The 24587-nt window shown below is 46.1% G+C and overlaps 1 protein-coding gene across 7 annotated transcripts; it reads left to right on the forward strand.

Moving 5' to 3' along the window:
* Window positions 1-8751: 8751 nt before the first annotated feature.
* Window positions 8752-24098, forward strand: mark1 (MAP/microtubule affinity-regulating kinase 1). Of its 7 annotated transcripts, none has more exons than XM_084470584.1 (16): window positions 8752-8796; window positions 8987-9052; window positions 9682-9752; window positions 11489-11545; window positions 12172-12408; window positions 12987-13106; window positions 14098-14169; window positions 14990-15089; window positions 15471-15583; window positions 16098-16251; window positions 17147-17328; window positions 17935-18029; window positions 18210-18350; window positions 18947-19198; window positions 21314-21349; window positions 21738-24098. In XM_084470584.1, the coding sequence occupies exons 1-16, from the start codon at window positions 8769-8771 to the stop codon at window positions 22078-22080; spliced, it is 2067 nt and encodes a 688-aa protein (XP_084326710.1). In that variant the 5' UTR covers window positions 8752-8768; the 3' UTR covers window positions 22081-24098. The 7 variants fall into 7 exon arrangements, with proteins under 7 accessions (XP_084326710.1, XP_084326705.1, XP_084326706.1 ...); XM_084470579.1 differs by having other exon boundaries at window positions 16098-16311; window positions 21305-21349; window positions 21735-22183; XM_084470580.1 differs by having other exon boundaries at window positions 16098-16311; window positions 21305-21349; window positions 21738-22183.
* The last annotated feature ends 489 nt before the right edge of the window (window positions 24099-24587 follow it).

Genomic DNA, 24587 nt, shown 5'->3' on the forward strand with positions numbered 1-24587 from the left:
GGATCTTGGTAGCCTGTAATCGCCAGACCAATTCACGAATGCGTACAAGACTGGACCTTCTCAGTTCATGCTCGTTCATTTTCGGTTATTGACGGGCGCAAAAAAAATGCCTCTGGACGCATTTGGATAGACCTACAATTAATCACAGCAATGAACGTGTGACAGACCAGCGGCAGACATCTTAAAATCTTCGCTATTTTGAAAATGACTCATCTTTGCTAATCTGTACGGTTATGGTATCAAATAGTTGATTTTCAGAGCAATGGTGGTACTTTGCATGGTTATGGAACATTAATCTATCAACGAACAATGTAAATAATTGTGTTTGGGCTGCAACTAACTTGTATAAACTATTATTTTGATAGTTGATTTAAGCAGTGACAAATATTGATTAGTAATCATCAGAACTAATTCATTATTAGTTTACATTAATTGTCAGACTTTCAAAAAAGAACACATTCGAATGACATTGAATATGCATGAGATTATATTGACACATACAAGATTGAAGTGTGTTCCTGAAATATAATATAATAAAGTATTAATACATTACAGCATTGAGTCCAAAATTTAGTCATTTTCTGCATTGTGTTTAGTCAACGTAATCGATCAATGATGACGGCCCCTCCAATATACTAACCGATACTGCCTCAGAAATATAATATTGATTCAATGTCAGGCTTTTTTACGGCTAAATAGTAAGTGTAAGAAAGAACACATTTTTCGAATATGGTCCTATACATTCAGTATGTATACATGTAGTTATATCTCTATATATATATTTATAATGAGAACTGATCTTGTTTGGTCATCCTCTCTTTCTCTCACTCCCCCTAGCTCGCCTTGCTAAATCTCTCTCACTCTACCACAGCTAGTAGGGTTGTCTCTCGCTCCTCTTGTTGTGGGCTGCAGAGGGCTGGGTTGGGGGTCTCTCTCCATCTGGCTCGGTGGGCACAGCCAGGGCCATGACAGAGCTCACTGAACATGCATCACACACACACACACACACACACACACACACACACACACACACACACACACACACACACACCTAGAACAGCCCTTTACCTTACACACATCTCTTTGGTTTTTGATAACGTATTGTGGGTAACTTGTTATGAGTGCAAGCACTCACTAATTCACATGTGCACACCGACGTATTCACGTGCATATGTCGTCCCACAACTCAAGTTCCAGGAGATGGATTACACACAGAGACACAGCGTGTGAGGCCATCCATGCTGGGAGCTTTCTGAACACAAATTGTTAGTATTTGCTTATTGATGGTAGAAGGAAGGTTTTCCATCGAGGGCATTTAGTTTTCCTTGCCTTGCATCCAGAACCCATGAATGAATGGAGACCACGTCGCCCTCAAAGTGCTGACGCCAGCTCCTAAGGATCTCAGAAAAATCTGCCCAGTGTTTTTCCTATTTCCCATCAAAATGATTGAACTTTGTTTAGAGAAAGGGTCGGAGCAGGTCAAGGAATTTCTCTTGAGGTCAGAAGGAGTGACGGGAAGTGATGGTCCAATGTGGGTTCTCCTATTGGCCGGCTGCCCTCCTGTCCCCTTGCTCGAGTAACTTGTGTGGTTCAGCACAACAGGAAATGAGGTCAGCTGAGCTCCCAGAGTACATCCAGTGATCTGCCACAGGAAACGCATCACGTGTCATACGTGGTCAAATATGTTGATGTTGTCATGGTTTTTAGGCATTCCAGCCCCGAAATAGTCCTTGCTCAGTTAATCCTCTTTTCATTTCTTTTTTACGGAGAAAGCAATCGTTTTCAATCCAACCCCACTTTCACTCTTTCTCTCGCTGTTTTTCTCTCACTCGCTCTCTCGCTCTCTCTGTCTCTCTCTCTCTCTTTCTCCTGCCATTCTGTCAAAACACACTAAAGTAGGTGACGCGAGTAACTGGACTGTTCTGACGTACAGACTTAGCAAAGTCTTTCCTATACTGCTGGGAACTTTCAGTGCTGCATCCTCCTAAAGTTGGAGAGCGAATTTAAGTGGAAGTAATTGAATTAAGCAAGCAAAACTCTGTCATCTCCTTCCAGTCAGAACCCCTAACTTAATTATTACTAAGTGCTAGACACGATCACACTAAAGAAGGCTAAGCAGGTACCTAAACTGTTATGTTATAGAGAACAGAGTTTGAGAGAATATAAGAAATTAATTAATCAATCAACTGTAATCTCCTTTTAATTATTACACATGCTAACCCCAATCAAACTTAAGTAGGCTGAGAGTGTCACTTGACTTACATGCCGCTATAAGCTGGCCATGCCTCATCCTATGTGGTTGCTGCAATGTGATGCTGCTAACAAATTCATTTAGCAAACCATACACTGTTATCTCCTTATGACATGGAACTAATCCCCTGTTTAGTTCCTGTTATCGTCCTGCTATAGTGAGAGGACATGTTGGAGGACATTAACCCTGACCCTGGGTGAGGGCCTACACTAGCTGACGGCCGATCGTGGGGTCGCCGACAGTGTTAAATGTCCGTGGTTGGTGCCTGTCTTGCGTCTGACCAAGCGTCAGCAGTGCACTACAGTGTCGTAGCCCCCCTGGGCTGAGGGAGGGGGGGGAAGGTCTGGGCTCCGGTTCCTAGAGAAGCAGAACGTGATGGGACGGACAACATAGTTCTCTGTGGTGATTCATTGTAGAAACCTGGGGAAGAATTATAGTAGAGATAATAACGTGTGAATTACATGGATGCAATGGGATCCACTTTCGACTTGTGTAACCTCTTGATAAAGGCCTCTGGTTGTGCTCTTGGCAAACCGAATGTGTCTTTGAGTTGACCCCCTGCCTGCTCCCTTACTCTGGACTGTTTTGGTGGTCTGCTGCTGGGGCAGATTAATAGCAGGTCTGTCTCTCAGTGAAGAGGCCTCTGTGGTATGCAGACAGGCAGTGGTTCATGGTTCATCTGATTTCGGCTCTGTGCCTGCTGGGTCTCTGTAGTTACACCGTCTAGGGGAATCACTGTGCTTCATCCTCATTGTTGTATTTCTTGTTAGTTGGGAGTTCAATACGTGCACAACAACACATCCAACACACCCACACATTCAAACACACACACACATACACTGGGCTACACCGCGGTAACGCAGACCCTTATTGGGAAGAGCCGGGCTGTCCAGGCTTCTTGGCCTGTCAATAATCCCATGTGGAATAAGCAGCTGTGCTACGGTGACTGAAATAGTCTGGCCAGTTCTCGGGAGCGCTCTCCCCTGGCATGATGTCCCGGTGCATGGGGACACTGCGGTAATTAAGGCTAGTTTGGAAGTCTGGTCGCCTCTGGGTGACTCTAAGTAGGTCACTGGCACGCAGACAACCGAGTTTCCCCCGGCCAACTTATTAAATTGCGCTTTTGTGCGTGCATCAAACGGGATGCGGCGCCTGATAATACAATTAAGGCCGTTGCCCTAACAATGGCATTCCCCACCGCCGTGCTCGGAGAATGAAAGGAGCCCGGTTTGGTTTTAATTGTGTTCCTTACCCTGCACCGTTCAGCCCTCCACCTAGAACAAGGTGGCATTTTTCCTGTCTTTTGTTTGTTCTGGGATTAACCCTCACGTTCTCTGCTTAAGAAATGGACGTGTTTGTTATGGGTCACCAGTGGGGTTGTTGTAGGGGGTTGTGTTATGTTTAGCATGTACAATTTTGGTTTTCACTGCTACCGTTTTCGCCGACCCTTCCATGTGCACAACAAACCCCCACTCGGCGCTAACACAGCTCTGTTCTTTTCTGCTCTTTCTGTGTGTATTCACAGAGGCTAGATTTATGTTGTTGTTATAATCTTTTGTATCAGTCTGTACGTGTTGTTGTGCCGTGGTCCTTCTCTCTCAGATCTGTTCTGAGTTATGTTTCCAAATGGCTGCACGCCACATGCTTCCCCTGTGAGGGACTGGAGGGCAATGACGCAAATAAGAGAGAAGGGGGGGAGCCGAGGTAGAGAGGGCGGGATGGAGGGAGGGAGAGAGTAGGTGGGAGGGAGGGAGGGTGATATAAGGTGGGAGGGAGAGATATAGGGAGGCACAGATATAGGGAGGGGGAAGGGGAGAGAAAGATAGAGAGGGGGAGGGGAAGGGAGGTATAGGGAGAGGGAGAGCAACATGAGAGACTGAGGCAGACAGACGATGGATCAAGAGATCTGAGAAACGCTATAGAGAACCTCACTGGCAAATACTGTGTGTGTGTGTATTTTTCTGGTATATTGGGGTTTACTTCTGTATATGTCTTGGCATGTACTACAGGTGATGTGTTGGATGTAGTACAGTAGATATCTATGTGTTAGTGTTAACTACAGTAGATGTGTTGATGTGTACTACTTTAGATGTGTGTTGGTGTGTATTTCAGTAGATGTGTACTGGCCTGTACTACATAAGATGTGTACTGGCCTGTACTACAGTAGATGTGTACTGGCCTGTACTACAGTAGACGTGTACTGGCCTGTACTACAGTAGACGTGTACTGGCCTGTAATACAGTAGATGTGTATTAAGTGGGAAAGGTAGCTGGGAGGATCATCTGGTGGTCTGCTTCCTCTTAGACGGTACTGTTCCCTCAGGCTAACACGCTGACTGAATATTAAACCCAATCCATTTCACATGGGAGACCATCGCTAATCTGAACTGCTTCAGGAAAAGTGAAAGTCGGTTAAATATTTGGTTTGAATATCCATTCGTGAACCCATCAGAAGGCCGTGAAATACGCCGGCTTGCCTACTTTGAACGGGGTTATTTTTTTTTAAATACATTTAAATACAATTTGTTTATTTGAAGGAAAGCATCTATTTATATACTTTTTGTTATGTTAGCAGCACTTGTTATTGGGTTGGTTTGGATCAATATTGTTTGGTGTGGGTGGCCTTCCCAGGTACCAGGTAGAGCGAAGCGACCTGGGTTTGAGTCCTGCCCATGGTCCTCTCCTCTCTCTCCCATACCTTCCTGTCTAACTCACTGTATCTTCATGAATAAATGATGACAATTATTGAAAAAATATATCTATTGTTTAGTGTGGCACTATATTTCATCAATATTTGTGTAGTGCCTATTTAATATTTAGCGTGCTTATCCTTAGCTCTTTGAAGTATACTTCATGTATGACAGCAGTGTATTCTCTCTCTCTTTTTATTTTTTTTACATATTGTTCTGCACTGGTGTTGTCAACATAATGAAAAAAGAAACCCTGTACGATGTACACATAGCAGAATGACTTGATTAATACAATACATATTTAAACCAGTTTGGCAACAGTGTGAGGCTCCGTCCACATGGAGCCGGTTTTTTGGTGAAGTCTTGTGCGTTTGGGCCGACTGCCAGACGGATCCAACAGATCCGGCGGATCCGGTGCCCGAAAACTCACTTTTCTGAAACCAGGTCCCAGGGTGGATTCAGATAAAAACTGACCTATGCGGTTTTGGGTTAGGATTCGTGTGGACGCCTGAAATGCAAACGATGACGTCATCGTTTTTTTTGGTATTCTTTTTGTAGCTTTGAATACAGCCCCTTGGTAAATTGAATGACTAACTGTACATTAAAAAGTATTTCTGCGCTATCTAAAAGGTTTGACAACTGCTTTCTCCTCCTCAACTGTATGTATGCAGGTTTGATGCGCTCTACCTTTTTTTGTCGAGAACCAGTGCCAAACAGTGGCCTTGAATATGTACTACAGCGTTTCTACAGTTCGATGTGTTTTCTCAACGAGTGTGTCTTTACGGAGATATTCCTGAAACGCATCAAAGGAAAACAGATCGTTTTCGCCCGTGTGGACGGGGCATGAGTGTTGTATTCCCTTGGCCAGGGGTGTGATTTGGTTCTCCCCTGTCCTGTTTTACAACAGACACACTAATAGTTTTGAAGCACTCTGCAGCAGGCTGGCTAAATGCTGCGTTAGCGTCTGTGTGCATAGTAGCACAAACTTGCTAATGGCCTTTTGGCCCTTACATAAGTGCTTGGACAGTTTGTATTTCTAGGTCATTAAACAGCAGCGCTATTACAATGTGAACAGGCTTCATTTTCTCCCTGATCAGATTGCCTTTTGCTCTTCCTCTTATTCACCACAAACTCTCACACGCACATGTTGTTCTGCTTCTCATTTTTGAACTCTCATAAATTTATTCATCTTTTGACTGATGGTAAAGAAAGGCCAAATCTGCGCTGTCTCAGGTACCTTTCAACTGTTAAATCCCAAGCTGAGTGACATTTTGGAGTGAAATCAGACAAAGGTTATAGGCCGGTAAAGAACAATGATGGCGTGGTCATATTTAAATGATTAAACAGCACCTCTCAGTGGCCACTGGCTAGACAAGGTCACATGACGTCAGTATCTGACAAGCGAGGTACAGAGGTACCAAGATTCCCCAGATTTCAGTCATACACGTTTTTCCATTTAAACCAGACACTAGACATTGAATAACCTTGGATCAGGCTACATCTGGTTTTGGACCATTTACACGTGTGTCAGAACTGGTTTCCAGTCACGGTAAAACCAAATACAATCATGTGCACAGGCCTCGCCCACTTCATAAGTGGGAGGGGCCTGTGCACATGATTTGATTTGGTGTATTCTTTAGGAATCAAATCATGTGCACAGGCCTCACCCACTGCAGAAGTGGGCAGTGCCTGTGTCTGTGGCCATGGCTTGATTCCTAGACGGTTCTGGGGACTCATCATCACATTGATGTAATGTTGCTGCTCCGTTGCTCCACGTCAATGCTAACACGATAACATGGAGAATGCAGCAGATGTCTGACTGACATCACCGTCAGCCTACCTCTTCTGTGTGAGCCATCGCTGGCTCAATGTGTTGTTGTTGTCTCACAGGCTGCCTGCTTGTTCCTGCAGGGTTAGTGGCTGTGTGTGTGTGTGTGTGTGTGTGTGTGTGTGTGTGTGTGTGTGTGTGTGTGTGTGTGTGTGTGTGTGTGTGTGTGTGTGTGTGTGTGTGTGTGTGTGTGTGTGTGTGTGTGTGTGTGTGTGTGTGTGTGTGTGTGTTTAGGTGAGGTGTGCGTGCGTTAAGGGGGGCGTGGGTTTGTATCTTTGTGTGTGTGTGTGGGCATCTCAATAAATGTTCCCTCCCCTCCAGGTCAAGGACCATAAGCCCTTGGTATACAGATCAGGTTATAAAGGCTCCTGGCTGCATTACATTCATACATTCACAAAAAGTATTCTCCTACCATTCTCAAAAGTTATTAGGTTATTTCCCTTGGCTGCTCCTTTATTATTTTCCTGCTGTTATTAGAGATGGGTCGGAATACCGTGGGACTACCGTTCCACTGAATGAACCATGGCGTAGAAATCAAACATTGTTTTTGACGTTATTTCACGCATTACACTGTTTCTACAGCGGGTGGCGCTACCATTATTTAGTTAACTAGGAGTGTCAGCATGTCCTCTGCGTGACCTGCAACGTCATCTCAAAGCCTTCTTGAAGCCTGAGAACGTCGATATATGTTAATCATTCTGTAAAATAACTTGATGAGGCAAGAGTAGAAGCTATAACCCAAGTGTCTTGTTTACATGTTCTGCAGTTAGCGCTACAGAAGTACTGTGTTCTGTTTATTGTGAACGGTTTTATTATATGCTGGAATTTGTTCATTTCTATTTTAAGCTTAACCCCAGTATCTTGTAAACTTGTCCTGTAGTTTACACTCATTAGTAGTACCGTATTCTGTTTATTTCTATTTTAGTTGACTCTTCAGTAGCGTTGTGGCTGAACAGTATATACTATGGTACATTCCGTACCGTGAGAGAATGGTACAGCCCCATCTGTAGATGCTGCAGAGGACAATATCACATTTTACAATTAGAAATGTATGCCTAAAATACTCTGCCTTCGATCAGCACGCCTGACCTCGCTGCAGTGCATTTACTCTGTATTGATTAGGGGAACTGGATCTTGAGAGTCCGTTGGGGCCTACCTGTATTTTCATTTCATTTCACAGTCTGTTCCATCAGGGGTGTGAGGAGGAGGTGAGGTAAATCCTGAACCTGACTCATAGACTAGAATCAGCACACTCTTACTGTCCAGATTTTCTTTGCTATAGTGTCTCTCCTTTTTTGGCGATGAAGACTCACACATCGTCATGTCGTTTTCCCAGCTGCAGTAAAACAAGTTGGATCTCAGTCAGTATATAAGCTGTATGATCTAACTAAATAACGTATAGTAGTTTTCTACTTCTTGCACGTGGTTTGGATCACATATTGACCAAAAAGTGAAAGGGAGAGTGATGCCATTATGAGTTAATGTGGAATATGGTGAAGTTCTGAAGTGCAATCTTTCACTGTATTTACTCTTCAGTCATTTAGAAAACGCCTTTCTCCAAAGCTACTTTTTGACATTGTCATTAATAAGCTATCTTGCTGCTGTGTATGCCTATATGTATACTATCAGGGTAAGCACCCCAAACCTTTCAGCTGGGAGTCAAACCAACCTCTAGACCATCCCACTCTATATCTCAATAAAATGGTTATTCAAAGGAAACTAAATCCACATTCAATCCATCTGTGACATTGTGTAAAAGCAACACCACGCTCTAAGCACCAGGACACAGATCAACCACCGATAACAACAACAGGCACATCCTTTTATAGCGTGTGTGTGTGTGTATGTGTGTGTCGTGCCCCTGGCAGTGGTAAGGACAGCGATCCCTGCGGAGGAAAATGTGTTAGTCATGCATGGCTACCTGTGATGTCCCTGACCTATTTATCTTATTCACGGGTTGCCCTTTATCTTTCCGACAGCTGTTCAGGGAAGTCCGAATAATGAAGATACTGAATCATCCAAACATCGGTATGTATTCCTGTGTGAATGTGCTACGTGTTATGTGCTATGTGTATTTATTGACGGTTTTGTTCAATGTGGTTTCCTGTTAGTACCATGTAGGATCAAGAGTTGACTCGAGTTGGAGTTTGACTCCAATCCTCATTCACTCCTCTTTGTTTACGTTTCCACCCATCCCTGCGTTTTCTCCCCTCCCTAGTGAAGTTGTTTGAAGTGATTGAGACGGAGAAGACTCTGTACTTGGTGATGGAGTACGCAAGCGGCGGTGAGTGGAACTGTTCAGTCCTTAGTACTCATAGCAAATGAAAAAACACAATCTTCCATCCATCTGGCCTCATCATCTCCACGATATTCTGCAAGTGCAAATGGAATTGAAGGTGTAAGCTAACTTGGCTAATGGCTCACTAGCCGAACAAGGCTTCAATGACCTTGGCTGGTCTGAAAGGGATTGGCCGCTCACTATTCTGACGATTCATTGCAATGATGATAGTGGATGAGGATGAAGAGGCCAGCAATAATACCTCATCAGGATGATTTTATTAATAAGGATGACAATGATATGGACCATCTTTAAGAGGACCCTGCTTATGAGGATCCTGTTTATGCTTATGAGGCCTGTCCTTACGAGGACTTGACTCATGAAGATCTTCTTATGAAGACTCTGACTTATTAAGGCCCTTCTTATGAGCTCTTCACTTGTGAAGGCCCTTCCTATGATCTCTTCACTTGTGAAGAGAGGTCTTAACTTATGAAGACCATTCTGATGAGACTTGTCTTTATGAGGACATCATTTAAGAGGACATTGTTTATCAGAACACTAATGTTGGTAAAAATGCAGACTTTGCTGAAACTATTGTATTGTTTTAAAATGTCTTCTCTGTCCTCCTAATCCAGGAGAGGTATTTGACTACTTGGTGGCCCACGGACGGATGAAAGAGAAGGAAGCCAGGGCCAAGTTCCGACAGGTGAGTCATCGACCAAAACATACCAGGTCTCACTATTCGGCACACACTCATTGTGGTGCACTGCAACCACAATGCATTGTTTGCAGTGAGACGTTGCCACCCCATTCTCTATATTCCCAAGAATTTCTTAGTCATCCGTGACCAGGATTAGAATGAGATGGATAACTTTGTTGGTGTGGACACGGAAAACATAAATTTCCTAGAAACCATACAGTTTGTGGATCTGGGCTAGGACTGTGTCCGTCTTCTCCTGTGTCTTGTTCTTCCACCAGTTAAATTATGATTTAGGTCTGTTATTCAACAGAATGTGGTTTTGTTTTTGGGCATTTTGAACACAGGGTTTTGTCATGTTTTCTTGTTTAATGAGGAAGGGTTTTGTCATGTTTTGATAGTTATTGAGGCAGGGTATTGTCATGTTTTCTCAGTTAATGAGGAAGGGTATTGTCATGTTCTCTCAGTTAATGAGGCAGGGTTTTGTCATGTTTTCTCAGTTAAAGGACAATTCCGGTATTTTGAACATTGACTGGTTTGTGAATGGCCATAGCCAGCCATTCTGAAGCAGGCAGGGGCGATTCTAAATGAGCCAAATACCCGAGACAGGACCAATAGTCAAAATTTCGGTGTCAACCACTCTATTTCATCCTAGACAAACCAGTAAGTGGGCTCAATGTTCAAAATATCGGAATTGTCCTCTAATGAGGCAGTGTTTTGTCAAGTTTTCTCAATAAATGAGGCAGGTTTTTGTCATGTTTTCTCAGTTAATGAGGCAGGGTTTTGTCGTGTTTTCTCAGTTAATGAGGCAGGGTTTTGTCATGTTTTCTCAGTTATTGAGGCAGGGTTTGGGATTTGTTTCTTACATTTACACTCAATCCATCACCTGTGATTAATTACTATTAATCGTGTCTGTGACATTACATTATGACAGTAAAATAGAATGTTCCCGGGCTTTGGTGCAAGCCTTCTAAACACAAGCCTCCCATATTGCAGTCCCCCCTCATGATATTGAGGTTGGGCTATTTTTGTTTTCCGTTTTTTGCGAATGATTCTGACAGATCTAAATGTCAAGTGTTGTGCAGAGGCCAGAGAAGGCTAGAGATGCGGAAGAAGAAAAAATAAACGACAACATTTAAATATCCTTCATCAGTGGTAGCCTGCAATGAGTCAGAGGAAGAGCGTGGGCAGTGTGCACACTTACCGTGCACACTCAACTTGCACACCAAACACAACCCTGCACAGTAAACTGCGGCTCTGTGTTTGCGCCGAGGCATATGTGCATATGTGTGTGTGTGTGTGTGTGTGTGTGTGTGTGTGTGTGTGTGTGTGTGTGTGTGTGTGTGTGTGTGTGTGTGTGTGTGTGGGTCTTTTGTGAAGCAAAACATCAAAGGGTTATGTCTGAAGACATATATGATCGATGGTTGAGCTTTATGAATGTAGTATTAATGAATTTCATCCGTCACCGGGACACTTAGCTGTGCGCATGAATCAGCCCTGGTGGGTGATCCACCAGGAATACACCAGGTCTGAATACGAGGACACAGCTCCCTTCCACCCACGTGAATCTAAAATACGGATACGGTTTATGTCATCCGACCTGATGTTGCACGCTCGTGCTGTGACATTTGGTTTGGTGCAACAGTTGCACTTGTTGTGTTGGGTATTTGACTATACATGTGTGCGGTATATATGTGCATGGTGTTGATGATGCATGCACATGTTTTGGTTTGTTTGTCTTGCAGATTGTGTCTGCAGTGCAGTATTGTCACCAGAGAAGGATCGTGCATAGGGATCTGAAGGTAAGGATATGTCTGCAGTGTTTCTTGTTTTGCTGTTTCACTGTCTTCAAAGCTGTTTGGGTTTTTTTTTTTTTTTTTAATTTTTTTTTTTACTGTAACCCCTTTTGATTAATTTTACTATCGTCTAATTCTGCTGCTGTAATTGCCAAATGTTCCATCTGGGCTTAATGACATTTTGTATCTCATCTTCTGTTCTTTTGTCTTGGCTTATTTTAGCTTGACGAGTTTATTTTATTATAGCTTAATTAGGCAAATTAAGTTGATCATGGCTTATCTTTTCCAAGCTTAGTTGAGCTTAACCTAGTTCATTTTAACTGAGCCAAGTCTAGCTCAACGTATTTTGGTTTAGTTTGTCTAAGCTTAGTTTATTTGAGGTTAGTTTAGCTTCATCTCTCTTAATTTGTCTTAGCTTGGTAATGCATAATTTATCTTACTTTAGTTTATCTTAGCTTAGTTTAGCTCAACTTATATTAGTTAAGTTTGCCTTGGCCTAATTCATCTTAACTTAGTTCAGCTTAACTTGTCTTCGTTTGTCTCAGCTGATCCTGTCTTACCATCACACGTCCAACCAGCTGATCATGTGACCGTACGACCGCCGATCGCGGTTCTCTCTCTCCTCCCCGCAGGCAGAGAACCTGCTTCTAGACGCCGACATGAACATCAAGATAGCGGACTTTGGCTTCAGCAACGAGTTCACACTGGGCAGCAAGCTGGACACGTTCTGCGGCTCCCCGCCCTACGCTGCGCCCGAGCTCTTCCAGGGCAAGAAGTACGACGGGCCCGAGGTGGACGTCTGGAGCCTGGGGGTCATCCTCTACACGCTGGTCAGCGGCTCGCTGCCCTTTGACGGGCAGAACCTCAAGGTGGGCGGGGGCGGTGTGGAAGGGTGTGTGGGCGGGTCGCTGCATGTGCTGCCTTTCGGTTTGCATTCAAATGTTGGAACCGTGAGGTTGAGTACCGGTTTGGGCAGCGTTGGCTACATGGTAAGGTGGTGCTGTTGAGAGTCGTGGAGGACGTTAAGCTTTATGCTACACTGGGAAGTTTCTTTTCAAAGTGGTCAATGTCACGTTGACATTGTTGTTCAATTTCAATTTTCTCTGTGCTCTTGGATTTCAGATTATGGTTGAATTGTCTTAGAAAACACTATTAATCTGAAATAAGCTTGTTTGCATTTCAATGCGTAAAAATTAGCTTTGACAGTCATACAGCGCTGATGACTCTGTATTGAGCGGCACCCCCTTTTTCAATTTAAACCACTAATTGCCCTGAAAAGGACAGAAAAGTGTTGTGGCTCACCCCTAAACCTTCCCCCGGTGTGTGTGTGTGTGTGTGTGTGTGTGTGTGTGTGTGTGTGTGTGTGTGTGTGTGTGTGTGTGTGTGTGTGTGTGTGTGTGTGTGTGTGTGTGTGTGTGTGTGTGTGTGTGTGTGTGTTTGTTTGCAGGAGCTGAGGGAAAGGGTCCTGAGGGGGAAGTATCGCATTCCTTTCTACATGTCCACCGACTGTGAAAACCTGCTGAAGAAACTGCTGGTGCTTAACCCCGTCAAGAGAGGCAGTTTAGAGGTAATCCACGCCTGCGCCGCGTCCTGGAGTTTCCACTAGCATGTTGTCGTCTAATAACGCTCCACCATGGAAGGAATCAAGATCTGATTGGGCGGGAGGAAGTTGAGAAGGGAGCAGCTGATTCACACCGTTTAAAGGATAACTTCTGGATTTTCCAACCTGGATCCTATTTTCCGATAATTATAGGTCTAACGGATTCATTTGGACGACCGTTTTTTAAATCGGTCCAGTATTGAGCGAGAATGATGCAGCAGTAATCTACGAAATCGAGCTGCATGTAATCCTTTGGGGCAATTACGCCCGTCAATGTACGTCATCCACAATATTGTTGGAATGTAATCTCAACTGGTCAGTGGCGGAATCAAGCACTTTTAGAGGAGGTACATAGAGAGGGCGCTATTGCACCAAAGGATAGCAATGGAGCCTGTTTTCACGGATTACCACTCAATTATGGACCGATTTCTAAAATTGTTGTCTGCATTAGTGCCTTGGATTTAAAATGATTGCATAGAGGTCCAGGTTTAAAACCCTGAAGTCCTGCTTTAGTTCAATTAAGTGAGCAGAGTCTGGGGGATGTTAGGGGATGTTAACAAAGAACAGTTGTGGTAGCTTTAGTCTTTATTATAAATATATTGTATTATTATCATATTATTATTTCATATGTTTAACGTACAATCGATTTTTGAAATGTAAGTGCTTTATCAAAATCAGCATACAATGATGCCGGCTCACAATGATGAATGCTTTCTTTGACAAACTTATCACTGTTAGAATAATAATCTATCATCTTTTCCTTAACGTCAGTTGTTACTGCAATATACTTCTATTCAAAAACAAATAACTGCATCAAACGCTAGCATGTGAACACAGTGGGACCTTATCTTGTCTGTGTGTGTGTGTGTGTGTGTGTCTGTCTGTGTGTGTGTTTCTCTTTGTGTGTGTGTGTCTCTTTGTGTATGTGTGTGTGTGCTTAATGTTCCTTGTGGCATAGCATCCAGTCCACTCTTCTCTGTTTAACCTCAAAACATCCAGTACATGTATACCTCCACCACCGCCCCCGCCGGTGTGTGTCTCTCTCCTGCTTCCTCCACTAAAATCTACCTTTAACGATGAGTCCAGTGTTGCCAGGTTGGGCCAGATTTCCCACCCGATTGGGTGAGAAATCTGGCCCAATCTGGCAACACTGGTTGAGTCATTTAGCAGACGCCTTTATCCCAAAGCAACTTACAGGTGAGGCTGAGAGCAAGCAAAGCACAACATCAATATAAGGGTATAATTACAAAAACTAATAGTGCTGCACTAAAGAGTCTCGCACAAAAGGCCACTGGGCAGACCTCAAGGAATTGGAATGTAGTTTTAGAATATTTGTATCGGCAAATTATTAGCTGTACTAGTATTAGCTGTACTAGTCAAGTGCACAGTGAGCATAATTTATGCAAAACAAAGTAGTGTGCATTGTAACCTCAACACAAGCGCTACAGCTCATATCTTGGCATCCATGTTGTTTCTCACGATGTGATGATGTAATGTCCATTATAAAACATACCAAAGGGGCGGGGGGGGGGGGGGGGGGGGAACGACGACACAGTCTAGCTGTTTAGGATGCAGTAGTCCACCTGTAGGCCTCAGTGAGCTAAAGGGCTCATTGATGATGTATCCAACCAAAAGAAAACCACTTAAAGTCCCTTCGGATAAAGGTGTCTGCTAAATCATAAACAGTATTCAAGTGTCTTATGATGCTCTTAAGCTTTAGCCTACAGTATAGCATTGTTTTTCTCGCTAGCTATGAACGTAGCCTTTTTGCATCCATGTCCAACAATAGTGGGAGCGCCTCTTGAGTCAAAGCAGAGGCCCGAGTGACGTGTGGATTCATATTCCTCCAGCAAATCATGAAAGACCACTGGATGAACGTGGGCCACGAGGAGGAGGAGCTGAAGCCCTACACGGAGCCCGAGACCGACTTCAACGACGGAGCCAGGATAGGCGAGTAGCGCCCAAATGGCACACGTCAGACGGGGCTGTTTTGACTCCAGCGCCGTCACACGTCTCAAATACACATTTTGCGTGGGGTGTTCCCTGACAAGGAAGCATCGTCTTATCTGTTCCCAGTTTGAACCATTCAAATCAGATCATGTTTAGAAGCTGTTCCTCAAACAGACAACTTTGAATAACCTGAAAACTGGACCGACCGAATTGAGACGCGGGTGTGTCACACCCCTGTACGTCTCTGGTGTGGATGATGGGGACATTCAATGTCTTCTGTCACCGTCGGACATCTCTGCCCCTGTCTGTTGAGTCTGGTCACCCTCTGTTCTACCTGGGCTCCGATGCTTTATTGATAATGTACTTTCCATTGACCCACAGAGCTGATGATCACCATGGGCTTCCCTAAAGATGAGATCACCGAGTCTCTGCTGGGCCAGAAGTATGATGATGTCATGGCCACCTACCTTCTGCTGGGCCGGAAAGCTCCAGAGGTCTGTGTCTCTGATAGGCTGTGATGTCGGGCGCTGACCTCATCTTAACCGGTTAACTGTCCTTTCATAGCATTAGCGTTGGATGGTGCCCGCCATTAAGTCACTAATATACCACATTATTGTGTGTGTGTGTGTGTGTGTGTGTGTGTGTGTGTGTGTGTGTGTGTGTGTGTGTGTGTGTGTGTGTGTGTGTGTGTGTGTGTGTGTGTGTGTGTGTGTGTGTGTGTCTGTCTCTCTCTCTCTCTCTTTATACATGTGTTTGTGTGTGGTGTGTTTCTGTGCGTGCATTTGTATCTGTGTGTGTGTGTGTGTGTGTGTGTTTGTAAGTCTAAGTGTCTGTGTGTTTGTGTGTGTGTATGCCTACATGCATCTGGGTGTGGTCTGTGTGTGTGTGTGTGTGTACCTACACATGTGTGTGTGTGTGTGTGTTTCTGGTCTGTGTGTGTGTATGTCTGCATGCGTCTATCTCTGTCTGTGTGTGTGTGTGCGTGTGTGTGTTTGACTCTGCCTCCAGTTTGAGGGCAGCGAGCCCCTGGCCGCCGGCGTGCTGGGTCAGCGCCAGCGGCCCAACAGCGACATCAACAACAGCTCCAGCGTATCGCCCGCCCACCCCAAGGTCACGCGCAGCATCTCGGCCAATCAGAAGCAGCGGCGCTACAGCGATCATGGTGGGGATGAGGAAGGTGGTGGTGGTGGTGTTGGTGGTGGGGATATCGTAGCCAAGCCAAGTACAGTAACCTCCTCCTCCTTCTCCGCTCTGAGAAAAGCGCTGCTGGATGCTTGTGGTGCGCTGGCGAGTTGCTTTGTCATGGGCGGTCGATGACAGCGGGGCTGTGGGGGAGGGGGGAGGGAGAGGGAGAGGCCATGGCTCTCATGTTCGAGTGGCGTCTGCCCCCCTTTGCTGCTGGAGTGCCCTTGAGCCCGACACTGAATCCCCGGCATCTCTCTCCAGAGGCCGTCGCTTTAATGGCTGCTTGTGCCCCTCTGTCCTTGTTCTAGAAGATAAAACGAAAAACTAGTATGATTTGTGTTATTAAGCCTCTCTTTAGATATAAACGTGTAGTTGAAAGGCACTTTTTTTGTAGCTCACTGCTACTGTGCTTCCCCCCCCCCCCCCCCCGTCCTTCCTTGTGATACTTTTTATTGTATTTTGTGATGGAGTAGTAAATCAGAACCCTGTAGTGGCTTTGTCGCAATCCAGGCCTGCGTCGTGTGTGGCACGTTGTGTCTGCTGCCATCGTGTGGCTGGCTGCTGTACTGCAGCTCCTGGAATGAGCTTCTTGAATGTTACCCCCGCTTGCCTTGGCTTCTGACTTGACCTTTGAATGACTTCTATATAAGGAACCAAATAGTTTATGGAATAATGTCCCAACCCATTTTGAACGCTGGAAATCGACTGTGTTTAAACATTTTGAATGGCTTGGCTTCGTGCTGGTGACAAGCAATCATTTGTTGAGACTACTGTCTTTGCCTTTTTTTTTTGTCTGAATGTTTTACTTTATACCTTTTAAAAAGACGGCGAGATGTTTGACATGTGTGTGTGTGTGTGTGCGCGTCCCTCAGTGGGTCCGTCCGTGCCCCCCGCGGCGTCCTACTCGAAGCGCGGCCAGGCGCTGAGCGTGGAGAGCGACCACCGGGAGGAGTGGGACGGGGCGCGCCGGCTGGAGCTCAACACCTCCAAGGGGGATGTCCCCGCCTCGCCACTAGGGGTGCAGGAGCGGAAGAAGACCACCAGCGCCGTCGGGGTGAGGGCCAGAGGAGGAACACACACACACACACACACACACACGTAAATTATATTGTGTTTCGAAGGAGAAGCACACAATCAAACACAGCTGTGGGACATTACATTAACAGCTGAATTGCAATTGATAGATGGTGCAAATATGGCAAGAGAACATGGAAAGAAAGTATAATAATAAACAAAAAAGCGTGGGGTTAGAAGGTGCGGTGGGTGGCTTATTTGACTTTCGTTGTGGCGCTGTTCCTGATTGAGTCCACCCTTGTTTCATCCGCATGCACAGAAGGACGCTGGAGATATTCACATGCGAGTGTATTGCATTGCTAGCTGTATAAGAAGCCCTTCTTCTTCCCTGTTAACTCTGATCACGGATGTAAACCAAGCAAAACAAAACCTTGATGAAGCGACTTGGAGCGCTAGCTTCTCCTGCCATCGTACATGTGTAGAAACAAGGAAATTAACGCAAATCATCGGGAATCCGCCCCAACATCTGTTCATAAAGACTTCCAAACTGGTTTATATATTGATAGTTTTGAACACCACACACTCAATGCTGTGGTGATCTGTGGAAGGCGACCATAATTGTGTGATTTGTCTGTTCTGACACCAGACGAATGGCTCCATGACAAGGAGGAACACGTATGTGTGTGAGAGATCCTCCACTGACCGCTACTCTGCCGCCATCCCCAATGGCAAGGACAGCAGGTACGCACTCGCACACACACGCACACACACAAAATCCAATAGTCTATTTTTGACGTTATTGGTCAAATGTCTGATCTTGATCTTGAATTCCCTCTCTCTCTCTCTGGCTCTCTCTTTCTTTTTCTCTTTCTCTCTCTCTTTCTCTCTCTACATTTATCTCTTTCCCCCACCTCCCCCCAGTCTGACGGAGGTTTCCGGAAGCACCCCATCGACCGCTGCCAGTTCCACGCGTCCCCGCCACACCAAGTCCATGTCTGCGTCGGGGCACCCCTCCAAGAGCACCCTGCCCCCCATAGAGGACAACACCGAGCTCAAAGCCAGGTGAGACCCTGGTCCACCACCGGGGGTGCTGTTGATTCAAAACCCACTGTCACTTCACATGACGGATGGATAGAACGCAGCCTACCCAGCGGACTGTACCAACTGGTAGGGGGAGCTAGCCATCACGCATCTTGGATGGAATGTGAATAAGAAATGTATCAGTGACCAGTAATGAATAAGCACTCAACTGTCCAAGATAATAATTTAATAATTGACTTGAAAGCTGTATTTAGGTCACAGCTGCTGAATATTATGACACAGAGGAAGAGAGTGGAGGTCAGGATGTGACCCCAGCAAAGTACAGGCCGTTCCATACTGGGTTTGTTTTTCACTGGATAATAAAGGCCTTATTCAATATAACTATTTGAGTACAAATTTGATTATGGAGAAAGTTTTTGTCCCCACAATACAAAATATTTCCTTTCCCACGTTCATCCAAATCGTCATATAACTACTACTAATAATAATATATAATAATACACTTTAAGAGCCTCCATATGAATTCACTGCAGGCTACTACTGATGAAGGCATCTCCCGTGTCTCAGTGTGAAATTAGCCCCCTGACAAAAGTGTGCGTTTCCCTTGTGGCCCCCAGCTCCTCACCACGGGGGCCCTCCAGCTCCCCGTCGGCCCACAGCATCAGCACCCCGGAGAAGAACCGCTTCCCGCGCGGCACCACCAGCCGCAGCACCTTCCACGGGGCGCAGCTCCGGGACCGCCGCAGCGCCACCTACAACGGGCCCCCGGCCTCGCCCACCCTCTCCCACGACACGGGGGCCCTCGCCCAGCAGCGCAGGGGCACCTCCACCGGCATCATCGGCAAGATCACCTCCAAGTTTGTGCGCAGGTCGGTCCCCCGGGGAGGGGCTCTCGGTCGGACCACCTCTTCTGCTCTCGCTCTCGGTCTCTTTCTCTTTGACTACTACTTACTACTACTTGCAAATCATCTCAATGCAAAATATGAAGGAGAAAATATGAGGTCCTTTTTTCCAAAATGTGTGTAAATGAATTACCGCAATTGATTCACCAGCCACGGTTATATCATAATTATAATATATAATAATTTCCTCTTTCTATCTTCTTAATAATTTCTACCTCGAGCCTTTGTGCGACCGTTCAAACCCCGATCCCCGTTGCTCTGGCCGTGCTCGGCCACAGAGCGTCTTTGTACGTTGTGCTGTTGGCAGGAGCTCACAGCTCTCTCTCCCTCTCCTTCTCTTCCTGCTTAGAGCTCTGTCTTTCAGGTCCACCCCCAGGTAGGAGATCACAAGGCTTGCTGCACCTGCTCCCCACCCCCCCCCCCCCCCCCCCCCCCGGTCCAAATACAATACAAAACAACTCTGCCCACTGTTTCCTTGAGCTCCCCCCTTAACCCTCAAAAGGCTGCCCAGTGCTCCTACTGACCACCCGGTACGGCCCGCCCCCCCTTCATCCACTCACGGATGATTAACCCCCAAGACCGTCCAGCTCTCTAACCTCCTTCTAAACCATTACTCACCTCATGCTCTTGCTCTTTCCCTTTCTTTCTTTTTCTCTTTCTCTTTCTCCTCATCTCTCTCTCTCTCTCTCTCCTCTTGCTCTCTCTCCTCCTCCTCTTGCTCTATATCCTCCTCCTCTTCCTCCTCCTCTTGCTCTCTCCTCTTGCTCTATATCCTCCTCCTCTTCCTCCTCCTCTTGCTCTCTCTCCTCCTCCTCTTGCTCTCTGTCCTCCTCCTCCTCTTGCTCTCTCTCCTCTTGCTCTCTCTCCTCCTGCTCTCTCTCCTCTTGCTCTCTCTCTCTCCTCATTTTGCTCTCTCTTGCTCTCTCTCTTGTGGTCTCACCTCATCGAGGCTGTGCTAAAAACAAACAGACACAGACTGAAACAAGGACCCGGCGTTTAGATTGGGGTCAGGATCTCGCTTCGCTAGCCTGGAGTCCTGATCACGTGACTTCACATTCTGTTTCGCTACATGGATCAGTCTGGACCTCTAGCCCAAGGGGGCGGGAGTATTTGTCTTGACAGGCAGACTCCTTCAGCCAATCAACAAAACATGTGACGCCATCACTGTGGTAGACAGGATAAAGAAGAAAAACATATTTTATGTCTACAAACTCTGTTACTCATACTGCATACTCTTGTTCTTGTTTAATAGTTGTTTTGAGTCTGTTTCCACTTAATCCACTTATGGCTGTGTTCACTCTACTAATATTAATGTTACAGCTCATTGCTTCAAGAGACTCTATATCGGTTTTTCCAGAGACTTTACGTCGTCAACTACAACGACGCAGTCCCTGTTTGGCCCAATTACCACATCAACTAGGACACAGTCCCTGATTGGCCTTGGTTACGTCATTAACTACGACACAGTCCCTGATTGGCCCTGGTTACATCATTAACTAGGACGCAGTCCCTGATCGTCCCGGTTACCGCATCTACTAGGACCCAGTACCTGATCGTCCCTGATTACATTGGCATTTTTGGAATTTGATTGGGCGGCTCACGGTCCAGAATGATCCGTGCAGGAAAACAGGATGTGAGGTCATGTGATCTGGGTGGGGGTCCAGGCTTTGGCTGCCCCCCATCCTCGACCTTTCTGAATGAAGCCAGAGAAAAGGGGGCGTGAAGAGACGGGCGTGGTCAGAGTCTCCGGTGTGGGGGAGACCTATTGTGTATGCACCCTCTGTTCTCCCCCTTACCTTGTGTACTGCTCCGCCCCCCCCCCCTTTTCCATGCCTACCTACCCCCCTCCCCCCCTTGCCCCAACTCAGTCCTCTCAAACACCAAGGCATTGGATCCTGGCATGATGCCTGATTTCCCCCTCTCTCCGTGTCGACCAGGCTGGGGTTGTTGGAGGAGGGAGGGAGGGAGGGTGTGGTGTAGGGGAGGGGGAGGTGGGAGGGGGAGGAGGAGGGGCGTGGCTGTAGAGCAGGACTGGTCCTGGGAGTCATGGTTTGTCCCTGGTTTTTGTTTCAGGGTGCCTAGTGAGGGAGAGGCCAGTGCCAGGAGTGAAACACCGAGGTGAGAAGCTCACCTGAGCTGCTGCTGCTGCCGTTTAGACACTGAAACTAACCTGGGCCTCCTAAAGATCTGTCTGTCTGTCTGTCTGTCTGTCGGTCTGTCTGTCGCTCTCTCTCTCTCTCTCTCTCTCTCTCTCTCTCTCTCTCTCTCTCTCTCTCTCTCTCTCTCTCTCTCTCTCTCTCTCTCTCTCTCTCTCTCTCTCTCTCTCTCTCTCTCTCTCTCTCTCTCTCTCTCTCGCGCTCTCTCTGTCTGTCGCTCTCTCTCTCTCTCTCTCTCTCTCTCTCTCTCGCGCTCTCTCTGTCTGTCGCTCTCTCTCTCTCTCTCTCTCTCTCTCTCTCTCTCTCTCTCTCTCTCTCTCTCTCTCTCTCTCTCCTGTTTCCTCCAGAAGTGCGTCGGGGGACAGCAAGGACGAGGCGGGCCGGGACTCCAAGCCGCGCTCGCTGCGCTTCACCTGGAGCATGAAGACCACGTCCTCCATGGAGCCGGCCGACATGATGCGGGAGATCCGCAAGGTGCTGGACGCCAACAGCTGTGACTACGAGCAGCGGGAGCGCTTCCTGCTGTTCTGCGTGCACGGCGACGCGCGCCAGGACAACCTGGTGCAGTGGGAGATGGAGGTGTGCAAGCTGCCCCGCCTCTCGCTCAACGGCGTGCGCTTCAAGCGGATATCGGGCACGTCCATCGCCTTCAAGAACATCGCCTGCAAAATCGCCAACGAGCTCAAACTGTGACCTGTGGCCCCGTGACGGAAGGCAGTCCGCCAGGCCGGCCGGGCGGGGCGGTGGGGTCGGTCGGTGGGTCGTCTCCCCCCCCCCCCTCTTCTCTCTCTCTCTCTCTCTCTCTCTGTCTCTCTCTCTTTGTCTCTCTGTCTGTGATGGGGGGGGTCTTGCTCATTTCATGAACTAACTTGCATTGGTGTTGACAAAACGGCGAGCACTGGGGGACCTTACCGCGCACAATCAGGTTGGACCGGACCCGGGCCGGCCGGGGGGGCCGCAGCAGCAACAGGCCGTGAATGTAACTGACTGTACAGGGTAGCGGGTCGGAGAGAGGCCTACCGGTGGGGTTCACCGCCCCCCGCCTGGGGGGAGAGAAGACGGACGACAAAAAAAAACAACAGACAACTGTACTCCTTGCTTTCTTCCGTCCATTTCCCTATCTCTTTCCCCTCCCCACTTTCTCTCTCTCTCTCTCTCTCTCTTTCACTCTATCCCAGTCCCTTTCTCTTCTTCTTTCTCTCTTTCGTCTCTGTCCTGCTCTCTTCCTCTCACTCTCGCTTTTTCTTTTCTTTCTTTTTTTCTCTTTTTCTTATTTGCTCTCTTTTTCCTGTCTTTATTACTCGCTCTCACTCACAATCTCTCTCGCTCTCAATCTCTCGCTCTCTCAATCTCTTGCTCGCTCTCAATCTCTTGCTCGCTCTCAATCTCTCCCTCTCTCTCACTCTCTCTCCCTCTTCATGCAACACACGCAGTATGCAACTGAAGACGACCATTCCCGCAATAATGTTTTGCATCTCTTTTTCTAACAGGCTAACAACGAGATCTAATCACCCGGCCCCCTCCCCCTCGCTGAATAACCATTTAAAATGACTGAAAGCTCAACTAAACTAAATAGCCGCTTTTCCACCCGTGTTAAATCCGTATATAGATCAGGCTGGGAACCCTTAATAAAAACTATGTTAAAAAAAAAAGTTAACAAGGATTAAGAAATGTACTGTATGCGTTACACCTGCAGGTACTGTATTATATATTGGTTTTGAGTTCTGTACAGGATTTATTGTCAATACTGTGTCTTTATTTTTCTCTTCTTCGTTTTCTTGACATTTGAGTTCTGTCCTGCTATAATTGATGTACCTTTTAGAACATTTTATCCTTTCTGCTCGGTGAGATTTTTAATTTCCTCTTTCTACGAGTCATCGCGTATGAAAGAAGATTGCATAGTGTTTTACTTTTTGGTTTAAAACAGCACTAAATTATTTTGTGGAGTACTGTGGGACGTGTTCGCTCTCACTCCCTCTTGCCTTTTATTTCTTTCTCTAACTGTTCGGTTGCTCCCATTTTGTCCGCCTGAGGAAAACACAACACTGTCCCGCCAACGTAGAGTCCAGCCGTGTTTTCAGCTCACACTGAACATGGGTTCACTTTATCGTTTTTATTTTCTTCTTCTTCTTTCCTCTCCTCTTCTCTTCTTGTTTTTCCTCTCAGCAGCCGGTAGGGTGACATGAAGAAAGCCCGCTGCAGTTGCACAACTTTTCCAGGAGTAATTCTATATTGGACATGAGAGTGCGCACATCACTTTTCTTTCATGTCGGTCGCTAAATTTCCTTTTTTTTTTTTTTAAAGCAGGATTTGAATTAGTATTCTTTAGAGACAGAGAACGAGGCAGAGTGCGAGAAAGAGACTGAGGAGGCCAGAAGGTCCAAAGGCATGCCGATGCAAAATAATCAATCATCATAATGGATTGGGAAAGGAAAGAAGACTCTCTCTTTCTCTCTCGTTCTCTCTTTCTCGCTCGATCTCGTTCTCTCTGAAGAGCCTATTTCAGTCGCTGCACCAGTGTTCCAATGCAGCTCCTTTTTATTTTCATTTTATTTTCCTTTTGAAATCCCCATGCTTGTTTAATATTTTTTTATTTCTTTTTTTTAAGCATATTTGGTTATATTTATTCCATTACATTGTAATGTGCTGCTTTGTAGAGTTTGAGGCGTGCAATTTGTTGCAGAAAATAAAAAGGATTTTATTTGTTTGTATTCAATACCTCATATTTTTGATTGTTCGTTCCTTAACCCCAGACATGCATTGTTGTGTCACTGTGACATTGAAAGGTTCCCAGGAAGTTTCTGGGTTTGATGCCCAATGTCCGCAGCCTCGCCTGTAAGCAGATTTGAGCAAGATGCCCTAACCCTTGACCTGCTCCTCAATGATGTGTATGAATTCACTGTCAATTGCCTTGGATATAAGCACCTGTCCCATGACTCCAATGTAAAGTATGATGTGTGCTAAATAGCTATGAGGACCTCCACCTGCATTTTTACTCCGTAGCATTGCATGCTACGTGACGCTAGCTGGGCAGCAAAGAAGAGATGTAGCAGCCAGATAAAGACGTGTGATGATAGAGATTTTATTCACTCCAATTGTATGGTGTTAGTCAATTACTTGTGTTTTTAAAGATGGCACAACTGCATACATGTATAAGTTAATATCATTATTTTGTCCGGTTCCTCATTCGGCTTTCAAAG

Source organism: Micromesistius poutassou, assembly GCF_964030765.1.
Source record: "Micromesistius poutassou genome assembly, chromosome: 7".
Lineage (NCBI taxonomy): Eukaryota > Metazoa > Chordata > Actinopteri > Gadiformes > Gadidae > Micromesistius > Micromesistius poutassou.

What these genes read in the sequence shown, in the direction of transcription:
- mark1 (XM_084470579.1), top strand. Translation starts at nt 8,769, where the DNA reads ATGAAGATACTGAATCATCCAAACATCG. An exon ending in ACTGAATCATCCAAACATCG is followed by an intron (nt 8,797 to 8,986) that starts GTATGTATTCCT and finishes TCCCCTCCCTAG; the next exon opens with TGAAGTTGTTTGAAGTGATT. An exon ending in CCCAATGGCAAGGACAGCAG is followed by an intron (nt 18,030 to 18,209) that starts GTACGCACTCGC and finishes ACCTCCCCCCAG; the next exon opens with TCTGACGGAGGTTTCCGGAA.